The 21,608-nt window shown below is 35.4% G+C and overlaps 1 protein-coding gene across 2 annotated transcripts in view; it reads right to left on the reverse strand.

Moving 5' to 3' along the window:
* Positions 1–76: 76 nt before the first annotated feature.
* LOC123525440 (tRNA dimethylallyltransferase-like) overlaps positions 77–21,608 on the reverse strand; it is a 48,899-nt gene continuing 27,367 nt past the window's right edge. For both annotated transcript variants that reach the window (XM_045304483.2, XM_045304482.2), the window contains 11 exons: positions 16,308–16,368; positions 15,884–15,971; positions 15,280–15,483; positions 14,815–14,957; positions 13,043–13,154; positions 11,871–11,989; positions 10,859–10,936; positions 10,322–10,434; positions 7,958–8,072; positions 6,801–6,903; positions 77–4,040 (listed from right to left, as the gene is read on the reverse strand). In XM_045304483.2, the coding sequence (XP_045160418.2) occupies positions 4,016–4,040; positions 6,801–6,903; positions 7,958–8,072; positions 10,322–10,434; positions 10,859–10,936; positions 11,871–11,989; positions 13,043–13,154; positions 14,815–14,957; positions 15,280–15,483; positions 15,884–15,971; positions 16,308–16,368 (1,161 nt within the window). In that variant the 3' untranslated portion in view covers positions 77–4,015. The remainder of the gene's footprint in view (positions 4,041–6,800; positions 6,904–7,957; positions 8,073–10,321; positions 10,435–10,858; positions 10,937–11,870; positions 11,990–13,042; positions 13,155–14,814; positions 14,958–15,279; positions 15,484–15,883; positions 15,972–16,307; positions 16,369–21,608) is intronic.

Here is a 21,608-nt window from a genome sequence, read left to right on the forward strand (position 1 = left end):
CAATGAAGAAGCATGACCTAAAATGTATTTGTTGTGTATAACCTGTAAAATCAATGAAAAAGTGTGACTCAAAATGTATTACCTAAGTTTATAGTGCAATTAGTTCATGAAAATGTGCCAAAAACTGTCATATGACTTGAGAAAGATATTGCTGTGAAATGAACGAAAAATTCTCTAAGCAGAAAAAACTGGTAACTATCTGAATCTACCATTGTATGATCATCTTTTCTGCACCATATGGCTATTTAGCGTCGGTATACCTTGTGAGTCATTCATGTAGGCATACGGTTCAAAGTGTGGACAAGTTGTCTCTGTTATAAACCTTTCTCTGATAATCCATGTTTAATGTGTTATTAAAGATATCTTGCCCGTTAAGTTCTTGTTATATATTATGTGATTCATTAACGCACCTACAGATGTATATTTTCTTGCATTGTTAACTCACAAAGTTTATTGTTTTGTGGAAATTTGTTCAAATGTGTAGATTGTTATCATATTTATATTGAATGTAATTGTCTTAAGACTATAAATTGCATTATTTTGTTACCTTAAACAAATTATGTAGATTTAATCCTGTTTGAAACGTCTCCCTCATGCCAATATGTGTTTAATAATTGTGCCAATAACCACTACAGGTACATCACTGCCATTTAATAAGTGCACTTATCACACGTTTGAGAAAGAAATAAAGCCGTCACATCAATTTGATATTACACTAGTGTAATACAGAACGATGTTGACGTTGTTTCAACTATAAAAGACGTTGGTCGAATTGGCATCTATAATGGATAGGCCTAAAGAAAGAAACAAATTCGATGTTTCAGCAAAAAAAGCTAACATCTGAGAAAAAGATTTGTATCTTTCTCCATTGAATTTGTTACACTGATAAAATGCTCGGCAGATAATATCCTTTATTTAATTAAAATCATATGATACAATCGTGTATTAGTGTGGTTGCATACTGATTTAAATGTTAAGATTTTCTCTCTTTTATATCTTATTTCAAAACATCTATGATGTTACAATTTTGTGCACTTATAATGCATTTGGGACCTTTTCTATCACATAGAAAACCAGATATAAAAATAATCCAGAGAACTTTATTGTAATTTAGCATTTTCATTACCATTTTAATTATACGTTTCACAGTGTACAGCTTATAGTATGTAAAACATACAGCTTGAAAATGTTGTCGGAAATTAGGTTTTTGTTTATTGCTTTGAGTGACACAGTTATTTTTAAAAATAAAATGTTAAAACTGAAGTCTTCTTTTTGTTTTGGTTATAACAAGTGAATGAAGTATTGCCATGCAATACAAAGTCCCCTACTGGAAGGCACCTAACTTTTTCTACTGCAGTATAACATAATGAACTGATATCTGTCAATGATGTATAAACAATATTGTACTACATATACAATATGTTATAACATTATAACAACACACTTGGATTAAAATGTGCATATATAAAAACCCACAGTTGTTTTCATATTAATTTTTTGGGCTGATTATAAAAATGTTATCATGCAAGTTATTTATAGTAACAACAAAGGGAAATTAATCTTTAAAAAAAAAAAAAAAAAATAATAATAATAATATAAGTCCACAAGAAACTCTTTACCAGGTAGAGATAGGTCAAAATACACCTAAAAATTGGATGTAACATGCATGCTGTACCACAGAAAAGTGGTCTCGATTTTTCACTACCGCCAGTAATAAAAATGTTACAATAAAATCTATTTATAGTAATAACAAAGGGACGTTATTCTAAAAACAAGGGTGCCTCATGGTGGTGAACATTTGGTCCAAGTTACATCAAAATCCCTCCATGCATGAAGAAGAAATGTTCCGTACAAAGTCATTCTTGAATTTTACCTTTGACCTCTAAATATGACCTTGACCTTAGAGCTAGGGACCTGGTTCTTGCGCATGACATGTTGTCTCATCCAGGGGAATATTTGTGCCAACTGATATCTAAATCCTGCTTTGCATGACAAAGTTATAGACCGGACAGGAAAAAAATCCTCTTGACCTTTGATCTCAGTGTGACCTTGACCTTTAAGCTAGGGTACTGGGTTTGCGCATGACACGTCGTCTCATCATGGGAAACATTTGTGCCAAGTAATATTAAAATCCCTTCATGGATGGCAGAGTTATGGACGGGACAGTAAAAAAACTCTGTTGACCTTTGACCCCCAATTGTGACCTTGACCTTTGAGCTAGGAGTCCGGGATTCGCGCATGACACGTCGTCTCATCATGGGGAACACTTGTGTTAAGTGATATTAAAATCCCTTAATGAATGTCAGAGTTATGGACCGGACACGAAACAGACCCTGTTCATGCTATGTTAACATTTGACTGCTAAGTGTGACTTTGACCTTTGAGCTAGGGGTCTGAAAGTTGTGCATGACACATCGTCTTATTATGAGGTACATTTGTGCCAAGTAATATTAAAATCCCTTCATAGATGGGAGAGTTATGGACCGGACAGGAAAAAAGCCTTGTTGACCTTTGACCTCCAATTGTGACCTTGACCTTTAAGCTAGGGGTCCAGGTTTTGCGCATGACACGTCGTTTCCTCATGGGGAACATTTGTGCCAAGTAATATTAAAATCTCTTCATGGATGGGAGAGTTATGGACCGGACAGGAAAAAAGCCCTGTTGACCTTTGACCTCCAATTGTGACCTTGACCTTTGAGCTAGGGGTCCAGGATTTGCGCATGACACATCATCTCATCATGGGGAACATTTGTGCCAAGTAATACTAAAATCCCTTCAAGGATGGGAGAGTTGTGGACCGGACAGGAAAAAAGCCCTGTTGACCTTTGACCTCCTATTGTGACCTTGACCTTTGAGCTAGGGGTCCGGGTTTTGCGCATGACACGTCGTCTCATCATTGGGAACATTTGTGCCAAGTAATATTAAAATCCCTTCATGGATGACAGAGTTATGGACCGGACACGAAATTGCGGACGGACGGAATGACGGAAAGACGGAATGACGGAAAAGAGCATTCCTATAGTCCCCAAAACTGGTTTTCAACCAGTAGGGGACTAATAAAAACCTCATCTAGAGTCTGTTTCAATGTACATGTACACTAAATCAGTTAACATTATAGTCTGTTTCACTTTCTTACACAAGTTGTAATTAAGAAATAATTTATAGCAAAAGAGTGTTTTAACACTATTTATGCACGATGGGCGGTTATGCGTTGGGCATAATAATTTCACGAGGGCGCAGCTCGAGTGAAATTATTTGTACGACATATTACTGCCTGAGTGTATAAATAGTGGTAAAATACATTTTTGCTATAAATTATTTCAATTCTAATACGCCCTTAATCTAAAACAGTAGATAAAATATAGAAGCGCTGTTTCTTGGCCGCAACAAAAACTTTGACGTCACCGCACATTAACGTGACGTCATTCTATCATAAGCATGTTTTAATAGAGACAAGCATATTAGAACAGTATGTAACAGCTAACAAGAGCATTCTTTCAAATACATGTTGCACATGTTGATCCAAACAAATAAACAACATAACAGAAACTGGCCATTTTCATGTTAAAGCATTTATCTTCAATGATTCCAATGCCTAGATGCTTATTAAGTAAAAAGTGAAGATTTTCTACATTGATAAACAAGATCTCATTTGGCTGTCATTAGATTTTGATTCATGTCCTAGGGACAGTTTCTGACCTGTTTTATTACATAGATCTTTGGTAGATCTGACAGATACATGTAAGACATTTCCAGGTGGCACTCTCCTGTATGTCCTGTCGTCTGCTGTTTGGTAGACGCAGACATGACATGTCTAAAACATCAAATCTCCATAATACTGGATTAGATGATAAAAGGAACTTTGAAAATAACTTTAGTCAAAGGAACAAAAAAAACAACATCCATCTGACTGTGGTAATTTTGTTCTTGACGATTATATAGAACTCTTTGTATTCACAATATTCAAGCATTCAAGTATTGGGGATATATGTTCTTGAAGTACACTCATCTTTCGTCATGGTTTTGGTTCCTCCTCTTCCCTATAAAAGAAAACGTGAAATTCAGTACAGAAATCCTTATTCATTAGAATATGTCAAATTCAGTACAGAAGTCCTTATTTATAAGAAAATGTGAAATTCAGTTCAGAAATCCTTAGTAATAAGAAAATGTGAAATTCAGTGCAAAAATTCTTATTTATAAAATGAAATTTCAGTACAAAATTCCTTATTCATAATGTTGAATCAACAAGTGGAAAAGGCTGCCCCCACAACCCTGTTTATGGACATGTACACTATGCATCAGCGCCTGGTAATCCCAAGACTTCTCTGGCTTTTCTTCATCACTGAACTTGAAGATTTCCAAATCTTAAAATTTTAATTAGAGAATTAATCTACTGTCTAACATTTGATGAAAGAAAAAGTCTTGCATGTGACTTTGACAATGTTTTTAATACTAGAACAAGAGCTGTCTCCATAGGATGACACATGCCCCCGATGGCACTTTGAATGAATAGTTATGGCCGATGTTAGAGTTTAGGACCTTTGACCTACGGAGCTGGGTCTTGCGCGCGACACTTCGTCTTACTGTGTCACAAATTCATGCATAGTTATTTTAAAATCCATGCATGAATGACAAAGATATAGACCGGACACGCTCATCAATGCACTATCATGAAAAATGACCTTAAATGTCTAAGTGTGACCTTGACCTTTGAGCTACGGACCTGGGTCTTGCGTGCGACACGTCATCTTACTGTGGTACACATTCACGCCAAGTTATTTGAAAATTCATCCATCGATGACAAAGATATGGATGGGACACGCCATCAATGCACTATCCTTTAATGTCTAAGTGTGACCTTGACCTTTGAGCTACGGACCTGGGTCTTGCGCGCGACACGTCGTCTTACTGTGGTACACATTCATGCCAAGTTATTTGAAAATCCATCCATCGATGACAAAGATATGGACCGGACACGAAAATTGCTGACAGACCGACAGACTGACGGTTCAAAAACTATATGCCTCCCTTCGGGGGCATAAAAAATAAAGGACTAATGCTCTCCCAGTATCACTGTCCAAGGAAATAAGAGCCCTTAACTGCACTGGTTGAACCAACCCTAAAACAATGTCATGCATATCTACACTTTATTATTATGATTATAATGATGTAGATATTTTCATAAGAATACCTTTAAATGCGGAAATAGTCACACTGGAATACTTATATATGTGGAAGTAGTTTCATTGGGATGATTTTAAATGTGGAAGCAGTCTCATTGGAATATCTTTAAATGTGGAATCTGTTCCATTCGAATATTTAAATGTGGAAGCTGTTTCATTGGAATACCTTTAAATGTGGAAGCAGTTTTATTCGGATATCTTTAAATGTAGTAGCAGATTCATTTCGTTAGAACATCTTTAAATGTGGAAGCAGTTTCAATGGGATACCTTTAAATGTGGAAGCAGTTTCATTTGAATATATTTAAATGTGTAAGCAGATTCATTGGAAGGTCTTTAAATATGGAAGCAGTTTCATTGGAATACCTTTAAATGTGGAAGCAGTTTCAATGGGATACCTTTAAATGTGGAGGCAGATTCATTGGAAGGACTTTAAATGTGGAAGAAGTTTCATTGGAATACCTTTAAATGTGGAAGCAGTTTCATTGGAATATCTTTGAATGTGGAAGCAGTTTCATTGGATTTTTTTTAATGTGGAAGCAGTTTGATTGGAATATCTTTGAATGTGGAAGCAGTTTCATTGGAATATCTTTAAATGTGGTATCAGTTTTATTGGAATATCTTTGAATGTGGAAGAAGTTTCATTGGATTTTTTTAATGTGGAAGCATTTTCATTGGAATATCTTTGAATGTGGAAGAAGTTTCATTGGATTTTTTTAAAATGTGGAAGCAGTTTAATTGGAATACCTTTGAATGTGGAAGCAGTTTCATTGGAATATCTTTAAATGTGGTATCAGTTTTATTGGAATATCTTTGAATGTGGAAGAAGTTTCATTGGATTTTTTTAATGTGGAAGCATTTTCATTGGAATATCTTTGAATGTGGAAGAAGTTTCATTGGAATATCTTTAAATGTGGTATCAGTTTTATTGGAATATCTTTGAATGTGGAAGAAGTTTCATTGGATTTTTTTAAAATGTGGAAGCAGTTTAATTGGAATACCTTTGAATGTGGAAGCAGTTTCATTGGAATTTTTTTTAATGTGGAAGCGGTTTTATTGGAATACCTTTGAATGTGGAAGCAGTTTCATTGGATTTTTTTTTTAAATGTGGAAGCATTTTCATTGGAATATCTTTGAATGTGGAAGAAGTTTCATTGGATTTTTTAAAATGTGGAAGCAGTTTAATTGGAACACCTTTGAATGTGGAAGCAGTTTCATTGGATTTTTTTAAATGTGGAAGCGGTTTAATTGGAATACCTTTGAATGTGGAAGCAGTTTCATTGGAATATCTTTAAATGTGGTATCAGTTTAATTTGAATACCTTTAAATGTGGAAGCAGTTTCATTGGGATATCTTTAGATGTGGTAGCAGTTTAATTGGAATACCTTTAAATGTGGAAGCAGTTTCATTTGAATATCTTTAAATGCTGAAGCAGTTTAACTGAAATACCTTAAAATGTAGAAATTGTTTCATTGGAATTCTTTTAAACGTGGAAGTATTCTGCTTTACCAACTTCTGCAATGGACAGATTAATGGCATGACCAACTGTAAAAGGACTCCTATATAAACCCCTTTAAATTTTGTTTTTGGAGCTGTGATAATAATAAAGAGATTACACACTGTTTTTTCTGCTGAACGTATGTGTCCAATGTCTGTGACAACTGCGCCATCTGTCTTTTATATCTCTGCACATTGTTTTTATGTTTTCTGGAACCTATGTGCTCTAAAAACATACACAATAAATGTTAGTATGAAATGATGTACAAATATAATTTTGTTTGGAATGTAATATTTAACATAACTACCAATATGCCTTACTTTACTTTTTCAGTAGTGTGTGAAAACATAGTTTGAAATTTCATAATTCTTACACTTTAAATGCCTGGAAAGCAAAAATTGGTCTTTCAGTGGTAACAATTTAGATCTAATCCTATCTTTTCACGATTTACAGTTTTTTCTGTTTTGTTTTTTCAAACCAGATAACCCAGTTATCATCTATATAAGTACAGTTCATTAGATTTACAGCAAATTAGATAATTTGTATGAAATTAAAACAAAAACTGAAATCAAAAATATTTTGAAGGACAACTTTTCATGGTTGCATCAATACAAAAAGTTAAATCCCAATTAGCACAAAAAATTCTCATTAATCTTTTATTGAAAAATTGAAATCTAGAAATTCATATTGCCGCAAAATGCCCATGTAATTAAATGTTTTCATAGTAAATTGAAAATATAAAATTTATAATTTCCAGTTATTTTTCCTCCATAGCAATGTAAATTTAAATTCAGTGATACAAAAAATGATTGCATGTGTTCTGTTAGGTTTTATCAAATGCCACCAAACAATATTATGTCAAACCATAAAGAGCCAGTAATGGCAGCAACACAACCTATGTATGGCAGGTAGCTGCTTAAGACAAAGTGAAATAAGAACAAATAGGCAAATTGGGAAGTTAGCTGATTGGCTGCTTAATGCAAGTGGCTGCTTAATACAGGTATTCAAATGCATGTCATATGGCACCTTTCCAGCTTTAATACAGGAGGAAGACACCAGGTGCCCATCTAGGCACTAACTAAGGTAAGGCGGTCACTTAAGTATAACCCGAGACATTCCACATACAAGTTAGATGGCTTCCTCACATGATGACCCAAGCAGGGTTTGAACCCACAGAAGGTGTTTGGCAAGTGATATGAAGTCAGCAAACTAAATCACTCGGCCAAAGACTTCCCTCTAAGAAAATAAACATTTGTTTTAGACTTAAGAAATCACTTACTTTGCCAAATGTCCTGGATAACAGCCGTCACATTGCAATATTTACACTCATTATACTCATACTGTTGTACATGCTCATCTTCATATGGTATAGCCGGGATAGGACTTGTTTCTTCCTGTAGCGGGAAAACAGAACATTACTTCAACATGACCTGTATTTCTACTAGTCCTAAAGTGATTTTCCTGAAAGTTACAGTTACTACAGAATGGGTAATCTTTGCATAGACTTTATTTAACCATTTCAGAGCTAGCAGCCTTGTTCATGATGTTAAGAATACCTAAAATGTGTTTATGTTTTAGAACATGATGCAAATTAATAATCCTGTTTATTCTGCCTTCTACAAGTTTCTTGCATTTCTATTGGTCAACAGACGTCACGTGCAGACAGGATATATTCCATATCCTGCTAGTAATTTTCCGATATGAATTCTGATTAGAACAGAATGGCTGCCGCATCGATGGCATAACTTAATCAAGTCAGATTATTAGCTCCAGCTATAGATATTTTCCAACAGTAAATTTAGCTTTTTATTGCCGTTTTCTTTGTCTTACTTAGTTTAGATTTGTGAAGTTAACCATAAGAAGCAGAAATAGAAAAACAACTAGAGATGCTTTTGAGAAAAGCGCATGTCTCCCACAACTGCCCCTATGAAAAATGTTAGTTTCTCTAGATGTTTTAGACGAGTGGATCCAATTAGACAGTCTGGATGAGTGGATCCAATCAGTAATTCAAGGGCCATAAATCAAAAGTGCCTGGGCAGATTTGGCTAGGTATCGAACTTGGGTAAGGTCTTATGGCCAAACACATTTTGTTCAAGTTTGGTGAAGATCGGATGAGAAATGTTCGACTTAGAGAGCGGACATGAGTAAACAGACAGATTTTTTCGGTAATTCAAGGGCCGTAACTCTAAAATGCCTAGACCGATTTGGCTAGTTATGGAACTTGGCCGAGGTGTGATGGTCAAACATATTTTGTTCAAGTTTGGTGAAGATTGGATGAGAAATGTTCGACTTAGAGTGCGGACAAGAGTAAAAAGGCCAATTTTTCGATAATTCAAGGGCCGTAACTCCAAAATGCTTGGACCGATTTGGCTAGTTATCGAACTTGGCCGAGGTCTCATGGTCAAACACATTTTGTTCAAGTTTGGTGAAGATCGGATGAGAAATGTTTGGTTAAGAGTGCGGACATGAGTAAAAAGGCCAAGTTTTCGATAATTCAAGGGCCGTAACTCCAAAATGCCTAGACCGATTTGGCTAGTTATCAAACTTGGCCGAGGTCTCATGGTCAAACACATTTTGTTCAAGTTTGGTGAAGATCGGATGAGAAATGTTTGATTCAGAGTGCGGACATGAGTAAAAAGGCCAATTTTTCGATAATTCAAGGACCGTAACTCCAAAATGCCTGGACCGATTTGGCTAGTTATCGAACTTGGCCGAGGTCTCATGGTCAAACACATTTTGTTTAAGTTTGGTGAAGATCGGATGAGAAATATTCGAATTAGAGTGCGGACAAGAGTAAAAAGACCGATTTTTGGTAATTCAAGGGCCATAACTCCAAGACGCCTGGACCGATTTGGCTAGTTTTCGAACTTGGCCGAGGTCTTATGGTCAAACACATTTTGTTCAAGTTTGGTGAAAATCGGATGAGAAATGTTGGACTTAGAGTGCGGACAAGCTTTGTGACAGACACACACAGAGACAGACTGGAGTAAATCAATATGTCTCCCACACCACTGTGTGGTGGGAGACATAATAACTCCGTATGGGAGACATGGCCACAGTTATCCAAAGGCACTCGGTTGCACTGATGAAATTTTTTCATAAATTGGCTAGTACCAAACTGTTGCTGGTTTTAACATATGATAATGTACCAGTACTCCATGTATTCAGAAAGTTGAATTACTTTAGAAGAATCCCTTTCTGAAATAATCTTAAAATTTTATGATCTTGTAGATATAATACGATCATGGGATTATTCTCAATTAGCAAAAATAAAACCAACACAATATTACTCAATTTGCAGTATGTAACAGCATTCAGCAGGTAGTTAAGCTAATGATATTGCTACATTTCTAATGGGTTTTCTACAAATATCTGTCAACTTCTCTATTTGAAGAATACCGTAGGTGGAAAGTAATTCAAATGACCTTTGACACAAAGATTAAGGGTCAAGATGTCTTAGATTCCCAAATCCCATGTTTGTTTTGTTTGGTTCAACACTGTCTTTCAAGAGTTTTTAGTCTTTAAAAGCAAAGATAAATTCATTTAAATTAAAGGGGAAAAAATGACCATAAATGGTAATAATCATATATAATTCATTAAATTTGGCAAGTGTCACTAAAAACAATAAGGAATTTTGCTTTACCTTCCTGAGTGCAGTGAGTATTATAGTTGCTGGTTTACACACATTGTCATCCCACAACGATACATCGGTACAGTCTAAACCATACACAGGAGGCACTTCCTCTCTACATGGTCCTGCAATATAACAACTTATAATACTCACAGATACAATCGAAACTTGTCCATCAATACCTAAAGGAAATGAAAACAGTCACTCAGAACAGGCAGAATTATAGCTTGAAAGAAGATGGGAAGAGAAAAGGCAGATTATACAGTAATGTATTTTGTGGCTGTATCAATTCACAAAATGAAATGCTATTGTATAAAGGAAATTCCTACGCATCTTCTCTTCAAAAACTGGAAATCAACAAAATTTAAGTCTCCATAAAATAGCCATTTGGGTCAAAACCACAAAATAAAATGATTTCAAGTAACTGCAGTTATTATTACTATCATTCCATTGACAAGTTTTCTTAAAATATTCTGATACCGGTATGTTCATAGTCTGTCCCTCTAACAAGTAGGCACATGGCCAATGTTTTCAGTTTGCAATACTTACTTTTAAGAAGTCGTTTTCTCACCCATCTATTCTGGTAACGTGCATACCTTCTTGTAGCTATTTTCAAATCTTCAATACCTGATAAAAGGATATCTTAATAGTTAAGATAACAAACCGCAGTCAGAAAGCCACATAATTATCTACAAAAACTCCTTTGGGGTGTTTTAAAGACTGCACATTTTAATAAAATTCCACACTATAAATGATCATAAATAGATGTATCACATATCTGTCAACTGTACATCTAACTATAACGTCCTTTTCAAAACTGCATTTGGAAACATGGGGTGTTTCTTTAAAGAACACACCAGATGTCTACTTTCAAACGTTCATCACTGAGTTATACACAATCAAACTCATCATGTCATGGGTTTGGCAGAGACTTGATTGTAGATTAAGTTGACCCTGTATTACGAGTGACGAGATTAACTTTTATATGATGTCACATCATTATGATGTCATACTTTATGTCATACATTTATGACGTCACCGCTGAATCATAATTAAGCTAATTGAATTCGCTCGTAGAGATCAGAGCGTGTTTTACGGACCTACACATAGGTCAGTATGACTTTTTATTATATTTATGTTTTTGAAATGTTGTTTTCAACCATTTGGCCCTGAAATAATTCGTATGTAATGGAACTGAAGTAGAATCTCTTATGTTACAATCATAGGGGTTGAAATGTAACAGCCAACCATATTTTATCGTAGATTCATGTATAGGCGATTTCGCTATATGTTTATATAGCAATTGCTGCGGATCGTGTTAGAATGTAGATTAAAGAATCAAGCAGCACATTGGGTATTATTTCAGGAAGGAGTATTATTATTATTATTATACCAGATTTATATCTGGTAGACACATGGTATCAACTAAAAACTTATAAAGGCCAACTAGATATCTTGAATTTTTAATAATGATTATAAACCCCTTTTCAGTCATCAAAATTATTAACCAACAAACCATCCCCTATCCTAAGAGAATTCTGTCAGCTACAAGAACACAAACCTTTCTGAAGAGCCTTCTTGCCTTCCTCTGTCTCTCGTTTTTCCTCATCAAGCATCAAGTAATCATGAAACTCCTTAAAACCTATACTCTGGAATATACCTGTAGTGTAATCAGCTTCACTGTAAAAACAAGGTACATGTATTATTTTCAACTATTAACTACAGAGGGAAAATGATTAAAGTAGAAAACTATTTGAAGATTTTACACTGTAACAGGCTTTTCTCATGAACATGCTGAGGGGAAAATTTAACCCACAACAATCTTTCTTCAAGTAGTATAGGAAATATAAAACTAACATAAAATCCTAGACTCAAATCTTTTGACTCTGTACTGTGACTTGACCTTGGACTAACAGAACTGCATCTACCTGGATGATGTAAATATTTGACTCAGTATACTGTGAAATAATTAATATTCGTGGGGGACTTATTTTTGTGGATTTCTTGGTTAAGTCAATCCACGAAATTTAATCCCAACGAACAAGTGAAATTCCGATTCATTTTATGTTCAAAATTTGAAATCCACGAATTTCTATCCGCACGAAATTGCTGTTTTGACCATAACCATGAAATTTCATGCCCACGAAATTAAATGATTTTACAGTAAATGAATATCATTAAAGACTGTGTGTTCCAATTAAGCGTTTTTTTTCCAACAATTTTTCAGTTATATAAATGACTGTGTCTACTTGTAACTGTGACCAAACTGCCCAACTTAATAGTATTTTTCTGCACTTGAGAATTACGATGTAGATGCATTACATAATACCCCATCAAGTCACATCATACCGACACCGAGCTGACATGTCCTAGCACTATACTCTTAATTCTGAGCCCATACTGAGGAAGCTACTAGTACCATTTTTCATATCTTTGGTACCCATGCACTCTAAGCCAGTACTCTACATATGTTAATAGGCTACTGAGGCAATTATATCCTTAAAGAGGTTTAGGATGGTAAAATTCAACAACAACACGTGAATATTTTTTTTTTTTTTTTTTTTTTTTTTTTTTAAAGAGGTTTAGGAAATATGGATCCAAAATCAAATTCAAGCAAATGGAGCAACCAACAACATGAAAACTTTCAATTAAGAATATCAAATAAAGACTGTGTGTCTGTTCTTTTTACCGCATTCATTGGTTGTCACAAGTGAAAAAGTGCAGTTAACATACCTTCCCTGTTGTATCCTGTACTCATTGCACTGTTTATGAAACTTTGAGAGTTCATCTAACAGTCCTAACTCTAACATCTTGTCTACACGATCATCCAAACGTTTGTCTAAAACTGGGAAAGAAAATTATACACAGGCATCAGACAATTGTTTGTTAAACTTCCTTAGATTAAACATAAATTCAAAGACATCCACTTTTATTACTACACTCATAATAGTTTAATATACAAATGGTTGTTAAAAAGATGAGCCAATGATACTGTAAAATCATTTAATTTCCTGGTAACAAAATTATGTGGATTTTGGTCAAAACAGCTAGTTTGTGGGGATACAGATTTATGGAATTTGACTTTTGAGCAGAATATGAATGGGAACAGGTACCAGTTCATGTGTTCTGCATTACTGTCTCATCACTGACTACCTATATGCCAAGTATAAAGTCAATATCTTGAATGTTTTTTATGTTATGCTCTGGAGACAGCTGTATGCACAATCACATTTCCAGGTCCATTATCAGGTATAACAAGAGCTGCCCGTAAGACAGCCAATGCTCAACTATTCGAATTATTGTCTCAGAAGCAGGAAAATGTTACCTTAAATGTTAAAATATCTATAGAGTTTCAATCCTGTATCTGCATTAGTTTTGGAGATAGTAAATTGCATGCAAAACTTTAACCAGAAGTTTTATGTTCAATAGGGGACATAATTTGACCGAAATGCACATCAGAGTTATGGGACTTGATGCTATCAACTAGTTTTATAACCCCAAAGTTTCAATTTAATACTGCATTTGTTCTGCAGATAGTAACTAGCACGCAAAACTTAAACCAGAATTTTCTAAGTCTAAAAGGGGGCATGATATGGCCAATATACATATCAGAGTTATGGGACTTGACCCAGTGAGGTTGGTAATTGATCTAGAAAAATAAAAAAATAAGTTTCAAATATATATGCCTTTAAGTAATAGCTGTATGTACTTGCATGCAAAACTTTAACTAGGATTTTTTAAGTCAAAAAGGGGGCATAATTTGGCCAAAATGCAGGTCAGAGTTATTGGACTTGATGCTATCAACTAGTTTTATAACCCCGAAGACACATGTGAAGTTTCAATTCAATATCTGCATTAGTATTGAAGATAGTAACTTGCATGTAAAACTTTAACCAGGATTTTCTAAGTCCAAAAGGGGGCATAATTTGCCCAAAATACATGTCAGAGTTATGGGACATGACCCAGTGAGGTTGGTAATTGATCTAGAAAAAGAGAAAATAAGTTTCAAATCTATTAGGCCTTTTAGTAATAGCCGTATGTACTTGCATGTAAAACTTTAACCAGGATTTTCTAAGTCCAAAAGGGCCAAAATGCAGGTCAGAGTTATGGGACTTGATGCTATCAACTAGTTCTATAACCCTAAAGACACATCTTAAGTTTCAATTCAATATCTGCATTAGTTTTGGAGATTTTCTAAGTCTAAAAGGGGGCATAATCTGCTCAAAATACATGTCAGAGTCACGGAACTTGACCCAGTGAGGTTGGTAATTGACCTAGAAAAAGAAAAAATAAGTTTCAAAGCTATATGCTATTAAATGATAGCTGTATGTACTTGCATGCAAAACTTTAACCAAGGTGTGACGCTGACGCCAACACCAGGGTGAGTAGAATAGCTAGGCCATTCTTTGAATAGTCGAGCTAAAAAATGGCTCATGAGTAAAATAAGTAAACTTTCATCATCTTGTATAAAAAATTGCCCATGTATAGAATATGTAAACTGTTACCATCTTGGTCACACTGTAGCCAGAAGATACAACAGTCCCTGTATCTTAAAGGTCCGCTCATCGCCGTGCCCGAAATCTCATGCCGCTGTGCTTTATACACTTCTGACATTGGTATGCCATGCTGCTTATATACCAATATTGCTCTGTAAAGGAAACAAGATTACCAGCTATTATGCCAGAGACTCATTTTTGTATAATTCATGGTTTCATTGATATTTAATTTGTATTCACAAACTGCAGAATTATACAAATTCCATGCCCCCAATATGAGAAATATAACATTTGCCGAAACAATTTATGCCAATAAATTTACATGAATCAACAGTATACTGGTCTTCATTATTCAATACTAACTGACTTGAGTTTTTTCCTGTTGACATTTGCTGAATGTTAATCTAACAACCACAGTTTGTAAAGCTTTTATTGACCCACCAAGCTGTACCAGAAAAATAAATTCTGTCAAACCTGATAATTTTCCGTCTATCATTTGGATGCATCTTGAGTGCAGTATCTGGGTCAATCTCTCGAAGTCTCTGATGAAGTTCTAGCGAGCTCACGTCCTTGAATGCATCTTTTGTACTAGTTGTTACAAAATCATCCTCATCATTATCAGAATCATCATTTCCATCAATTTTATCATCTGATGAAAATGATGATGATGCAGGTGTGCTTGAAACCAAGAAAAAATCTTTTATTACATTCGAAGAAGAAACCAACATCAATTTTATAATCTTAAGAAACCTTCATTTCTGTAAGACAGTTACCACTTTTCACATTTGTATCTACATTTTCCTAATATTTGTACTAGCGCAAAGACAAAATTTATAGTGCGTAATATTAAAGTATAGTCAATCCCATACTTAGGGTATGCCACAAAATTACTTTATGACAACCACTCATGGCTCTTCCAAGCAACATACTAACATACAGCTCATTTTTTCACTGTAATGGAAGCTTTAAGTTGCATTGAATTTCAATTTATATTTTTATATAAAATCAGTATTGACTTTTTTCAAATACCCTTTATAGCTATTTAATACAGGCTTTTAAAGACTATTTTAATACTTACTTTGTATTATTATCACAATTTGACTCATCTTGCAAAGCATTCAATGCAACATCTGATTGTCCCAATTCACCACTAAATTTCTTTACCCCTGCAAAGGCAACTCTTGAAACATAATTATCAGAAACCTAAAACTTGTTATCTCCCTTACACCATTTAACTCTATACCAAGTTAAGATAGCACAACATGAAAGTCCTCATCCTGAAAATATGAAAAAAAAAACAAAAGAAAAAAAAACAAAAAACAAAAAAAAAAAAAAAACTGAGGCACAAATAGCAATTTCTTTAGCATAACTTAACTCAGTTTACAAGAACCTTTCATTCAACATGATACTCCATGTACAACAACTCTTCAGTAACTAAATATGGATTACATAAATTAGTAGCCTCCCTTATACCATAGATGATTCAGTATCTATGAGCATACCTTGTAATTTTGGAAATTTTGACGCTGTACTTCTGGTCTGTGCAGCAGCTCTCTTGACATCCTGAAAACATATAATTACTACCTAACAAGTGGCAAGAAATTAATAGCTTTGCTGGAACACTAAATACAATTTTAAAGTATACATACTTCTAAAAGTGATACCATAGGCTTGACACAACACAGTCAGAAATTCTTTTAGCCTGCTGGCGGCAATTGGTTTTGGTTTTGCCTTTGCGACCAGTGCAGACCAAGATCAGCCTGCACATCCATGCAGGCTGATCATGGTCTGCACTGTTCGCTTTTCAGTCAGTAAATTTTCAGTGAACACCCCTTTGAAAAATAAGTGGTACTGCCCAAATTGAATGATGGACCAGTCCATTTAAGATATTTAGCAGGGTAATGTTTATGTGTTTTAGGTCACACTGAAACAATTTAGGTCATCTGATGACTTCCCAGCGTTTATGGTGGACACTTTGCGTTATTTCAGGCATAAGCAAGCACACTGGTGTTCCCACAACCTTCTGCAAGTCAGAGAGATGGCTTCCTCATATGATGGCTCAAATAGGAAACGAACCCACAGAGGTGAACGTAAAGTGATTTAAGGTCAGTGACATAAACCATTCCAACAAGGCATTCCCTCAGAACTAAACAAATTTGGATAAATTATCATTAATCTTTAGCCAGCAGGCGGCAAGTGATTTTGCCTTTGCGACCAGTGCCAACCAAGATCAGCCTACATAGATGGTGATTGCACTGTTTGCTATTCAGTCAGTAAATTTTCAGTGAACACCCCTTTAAATAATGAGTGGTACTGCCCAAATTCAATGATGGACCAGTCCATTTAAGAAATATAGCAGGGTAAAAGTTAAACTGAAAAATGATAATAATACATAAGTTGATTGGTATGTCTAGCTTATCTTGCACTGTCTGTCTGAAGCCCTTAACAAACAGAAACTCACTGGGTTCCATAACAAAAACTAATCAACAACAGAAAAGTCACTGTGGTAAGTAAGGACGAAGACAGATGCAATCAGGGTTAAAACTGAATACAGTAGGCTGCAGCTTCCTGATTTATATAATTACTTTTTAAACTTTAGAAAATAACAATACTGAACAATCATTAATGAGCCGTGCCATGGGAAAACCAACATAGTGGGTATGCGACCAGCATGGATCCAGACCAGCCTGCGCATCCGCGCAGTCTGGTCAGGCTCCATGCTGTTCGCTTTTAAAGCCTATTGGAATTGGAGAAACTATTAGCAAACAGCCATGGATCCTGACCAGACTGCGCGGATGCGCAGTCTGGTCTGGATCCATGCTGGTCGCATACCCACTATGTTGGTTTTCTCATGGCACCGCTCATTTCTGTTATTTCAAAGACATTGCTTTCTTTTTTCAGAAGTGACATACATCTGGAGAAATACTGCCTCTTTAAATCACTTTTTCTTCATTTTCACTCTTTGTATCAAAAATAGCTTAAATATTTTACACTTCCTAGAAAATTAGCATCATCTGATGAAACATCATGGGAAATTCTAGACATTTCACATCAATTTAACCTTTCAGCAGACAGCAGAAGACCACAGCAGACTCCCATGAAGCTATTTTAATGCCAAGGTGTGAGTTTGATTATATAATAAAAACTAATTCCAGGCAAGTGCTTTGAAAAATGCCTGTGAAAACAACCTGTGAGAGATCAAATTGGGGTCATATTTCAGTCTTCAGGGCAGATATAATTTATAACAGGAAGTTGTAGTTTCTTGGTAAACCATGTCTAGACTTGTGCACAGATCAATATTAGTGTGTCATTTTAGTGTAAAAAAGCCTTGTTTATAAAGAAAAAGATGAAAACCCTTTCTGAATTGCCCAAATTAATTTTTTGACATTTCACAGATTTTTTTCTACTGGCAGAACTTTTTTTAAATTTAACAAAATCTATTTAATACCCGTTATGTATGCTTTATTTTCAGCGATCATAGGGGTAATGTCACCATGCCCATCATGATAACTGCATGGCTATTTTGAAACTGGTATTCAAATATGAAATCTGAAGCAAAATGTGAATAAATTTCAAGACAAATTGGTTTCATTTTCTTAAATTTTCACTTCAACACAAATAATATTGTGTAACTGACAAAAATGATTATTACTAATTACAAATTTTGAAATTCACACGAAAAAAAGTTTTCTTTAATTTCTACTTTTTTGGCATCATTTCTCTGATAAACAATAAGTTCAACAAAAGACTACACATTCTTTCACTTTTTTTTATCAATTGACAATGCTTTTTCCTTTTTACTGTATAATTAATTTATGTCATATACATCAGAAAGAAATAAGTATCCGATATTTACATACTTCTCAAATTTTGGTTCATTTTTGCCAGGGGCCATAACTCTACTATCCATCTGCATTGTTTCATTCCTAGGGTATTTAATTCAGAAACTCACATCTCTTATGGAACACTTTAACAAAATTTGTGGCTACGCTACTAAAAGCTACAATATTCTTTACTTTCCATTGTCTTACTTCTAAATAGACATTATTTTGCCAGGGACTGACTATAAGTTCATGTAAAGGGCAGTGTTCGAATCCGAATTCAAGTTCAATGGGAATATTTACATGTCTCCCCCAATGCAAAGTGGTATAGGCAAGAAGTCAATAGGAGTCAGGAGTGAAAGTCAAAGAGACATTGATGGTTGGCTGCAATAGGGATCATCTACTTGGCATGTCCAGTCATCCTGCTAAGTTTCAACACTCTTGGCCTAGTGGTTCTCAAGTCACTGTTCAGGCTCCTGTGACCTTGACCTTTGATCAAGTGACCCCAAAATAAATAGGGGTCATCTACTCTGCATGTCCAATCATCCTATTAAGTTTCAACATTCTAGGTCAAGTGGTTCTCAAGTTATTTTCTGGAAATGATTTCACATGACCAGGCCCCTGTGACCTTGACCTTTAATAGACTGACCCAAAAATCAATAGGGGTCATCTACTCTGCATGTTCAATTATCCTATGAAGTTTCAACATTCTGGATCAAGAGGTTCTCAAGTTATTGATCGGAAATGGTTATTAATGTTCAGGCCCCTGTGACCTTGACCTTTAACGGAGTGACCCCAAAATCAATAGGGATCATCTACTCTGCACGAGCAATCATCCTATGAAGTTTCAACATTCTGGGTTGAGTGGTTCTCAAGTTATTGACCGGAAATTGTTTTCCATGTTCAGGCCCCTGTGACCTTGACCTTTAATAGAGTGACCCCAAAATCAATAGGGGTCATCTACTCTGCATGACCAATCATCCTATTAAGTTTCAACATTCTGGGTCAAGTTGTTCTCAAGTTACTGACCGGAAATGGTTTTCAATGTTCAGGCCCCTGTGACCTTGACCTTTAACAGAATGACCCCAAAATCGATAGGGGTCATCTACTTTGCATGTACAATCATCCTATGAAGTTTCAACATTCTGGGTCAAGTGATACTCAAGTTATTGATTGGAAATGGTTTTCAATGTTCAGGCCCCTGTGACCTTGACCTTTAACAGAGTGAACCCAAAAACAATAGGGGTCATCTACTCTACATGACCAATCATCCTATGAAGTTTCAACATTCTGGGTCAAGTGGTTCTCTAGTTATTGATCGGAAATCATTTTCAATGTTCAGGCCCCTGTGACCTTGACCTTTGACAGAGTGACCCCAAAATTAATACGGGTCATCTACTCTTCATGACCAATCATCCTATTAAGTTTCAACATTCTGGGTCAAGTGGTTCTCTAGTTATTGATCAGAAATGGTTTTCAATGTTCAGGTCCCTCTGACCTTGACCTTTAACGGAGTGACCCCAAAATCAATAGGTGTCATCTACTCTTCATGACCAATCATCCTATTAAGATTCAACATTCTGGGTCAAGTGGTTCTCTAGTTATAGATCGAAAATGGTTTTCAATGTTCAGGTCCCTCTGACCTTGACCTTTAACAGAGTGACCCCAAAATCAATAGGGGTCATCTACTCTTCATGACCAATCATCCTATTAAGTTTCAACATTCTGGGTCAAGTGGTTCTCTAGTTATTGATCGAAAATCATTTTCAATGTTCAGGCCCCTGTGACCTTGACCTTTGACGGAGTGACCCCAAAATCAATAGGGGTCATCTACTCTTCATGACCAATCAACCTATTAAGTTTCAACATTCCGGGTCAAGTGGTTCTCTAGTTAATGATCGGAAATGGTTTTCAATGTTCAGGCCCCTGTGACCTTGACCTTTGACGGAGTGACCCCAAAATCAATAGGGGTCATCTACTCTTCTTGACCAATCATCCTATTAAGTTTCAACATTCTGGGTCAAGTGGTTTTCTAGTTATTGATCGGAAATGGTTTTCAATGTTCAGGCCCCTGTGACCTTGACCTTTGACAGAGTGACCCCAAAAACAATAGGGGTTGTCTACTCCAGCAGCCCTACAACCCTATGAAGTTTGAAGGTTCTAGGTCAAATGGTTCTCCAGTTATTGCTCGGAAATGAAGTGTGACATACGGACGGACGGAGGGACAGGGCAAAAACAATATGGGAGACACATAATAAGGAAGTAGCAGACAGAACATTACTGCTTGTGTTAGAATAATCTTCTTTCTCATTTTCAGTGCGGTCACACTGAGTTGCAGTAACTCTGTTTTTTTTCTAAATGTATGCTTGCCACTATGTTTTTGCTGATAATAATTATTATACTACAAACAATAAAGTCAACAGAATGACATAAATTACAATAGTGTTTATTCTACATCAACAAATTATAATGTATAGTTTTTATAAAATTTTTTGCAACGGGCAAAAAGTGAATAAAACCACCTGCAATGTGACATATGGGTTGTTGTCCTTTGTAGCAAGTTCACAGTTAAGTTTTATTATTACGCATTTTCAACCAGTCTCATCGGACCTGAGACTTTTTTCTACAATATTGACTTATAAAAGTTTATATCGGTTTTGCGACATCATTGGCTTATGCCTAAATATGTACAGGGCTCCAGATAATTTTTTTGGCCTATGAGTATTTACTCATCATAATTTTTGTGAATAAGTAAAATGGTAAAGTCTGAAATTTACTAGGAGTATTTTTCCTCCTGAAAATTTGTAAATGTGAAAAAAAGAAAACGGTTTTATAACATATTTATTAATTTGGTGTAACACCCATGAATTTGTTTGCAGTTCAGTTTCAATTCAGCATTCAAGTTTTTGCTTTTTGTTCTCCCTTGGCTTACTTTTGCTTAAAACGCCGCTACTGAATCCAATAGAATACTCAATATAGCTT

Source organism: Mercenaria mercenaria, chromosome 3 (genome assembly GCF_021730395.1).
Source record: "Mercenaria mercenaria strain notata chromosome 3, MADL_Memer_1, whole genome shotgun sequence".
In the NCBI taxonomy this organism is placed as follows: domain Eukaryota; kingdom Metazoa; phylum Mollusca; class Bivalvia; order Venerida; family Veneridae; genus Mercenaria; species Mercenaria mercenaria.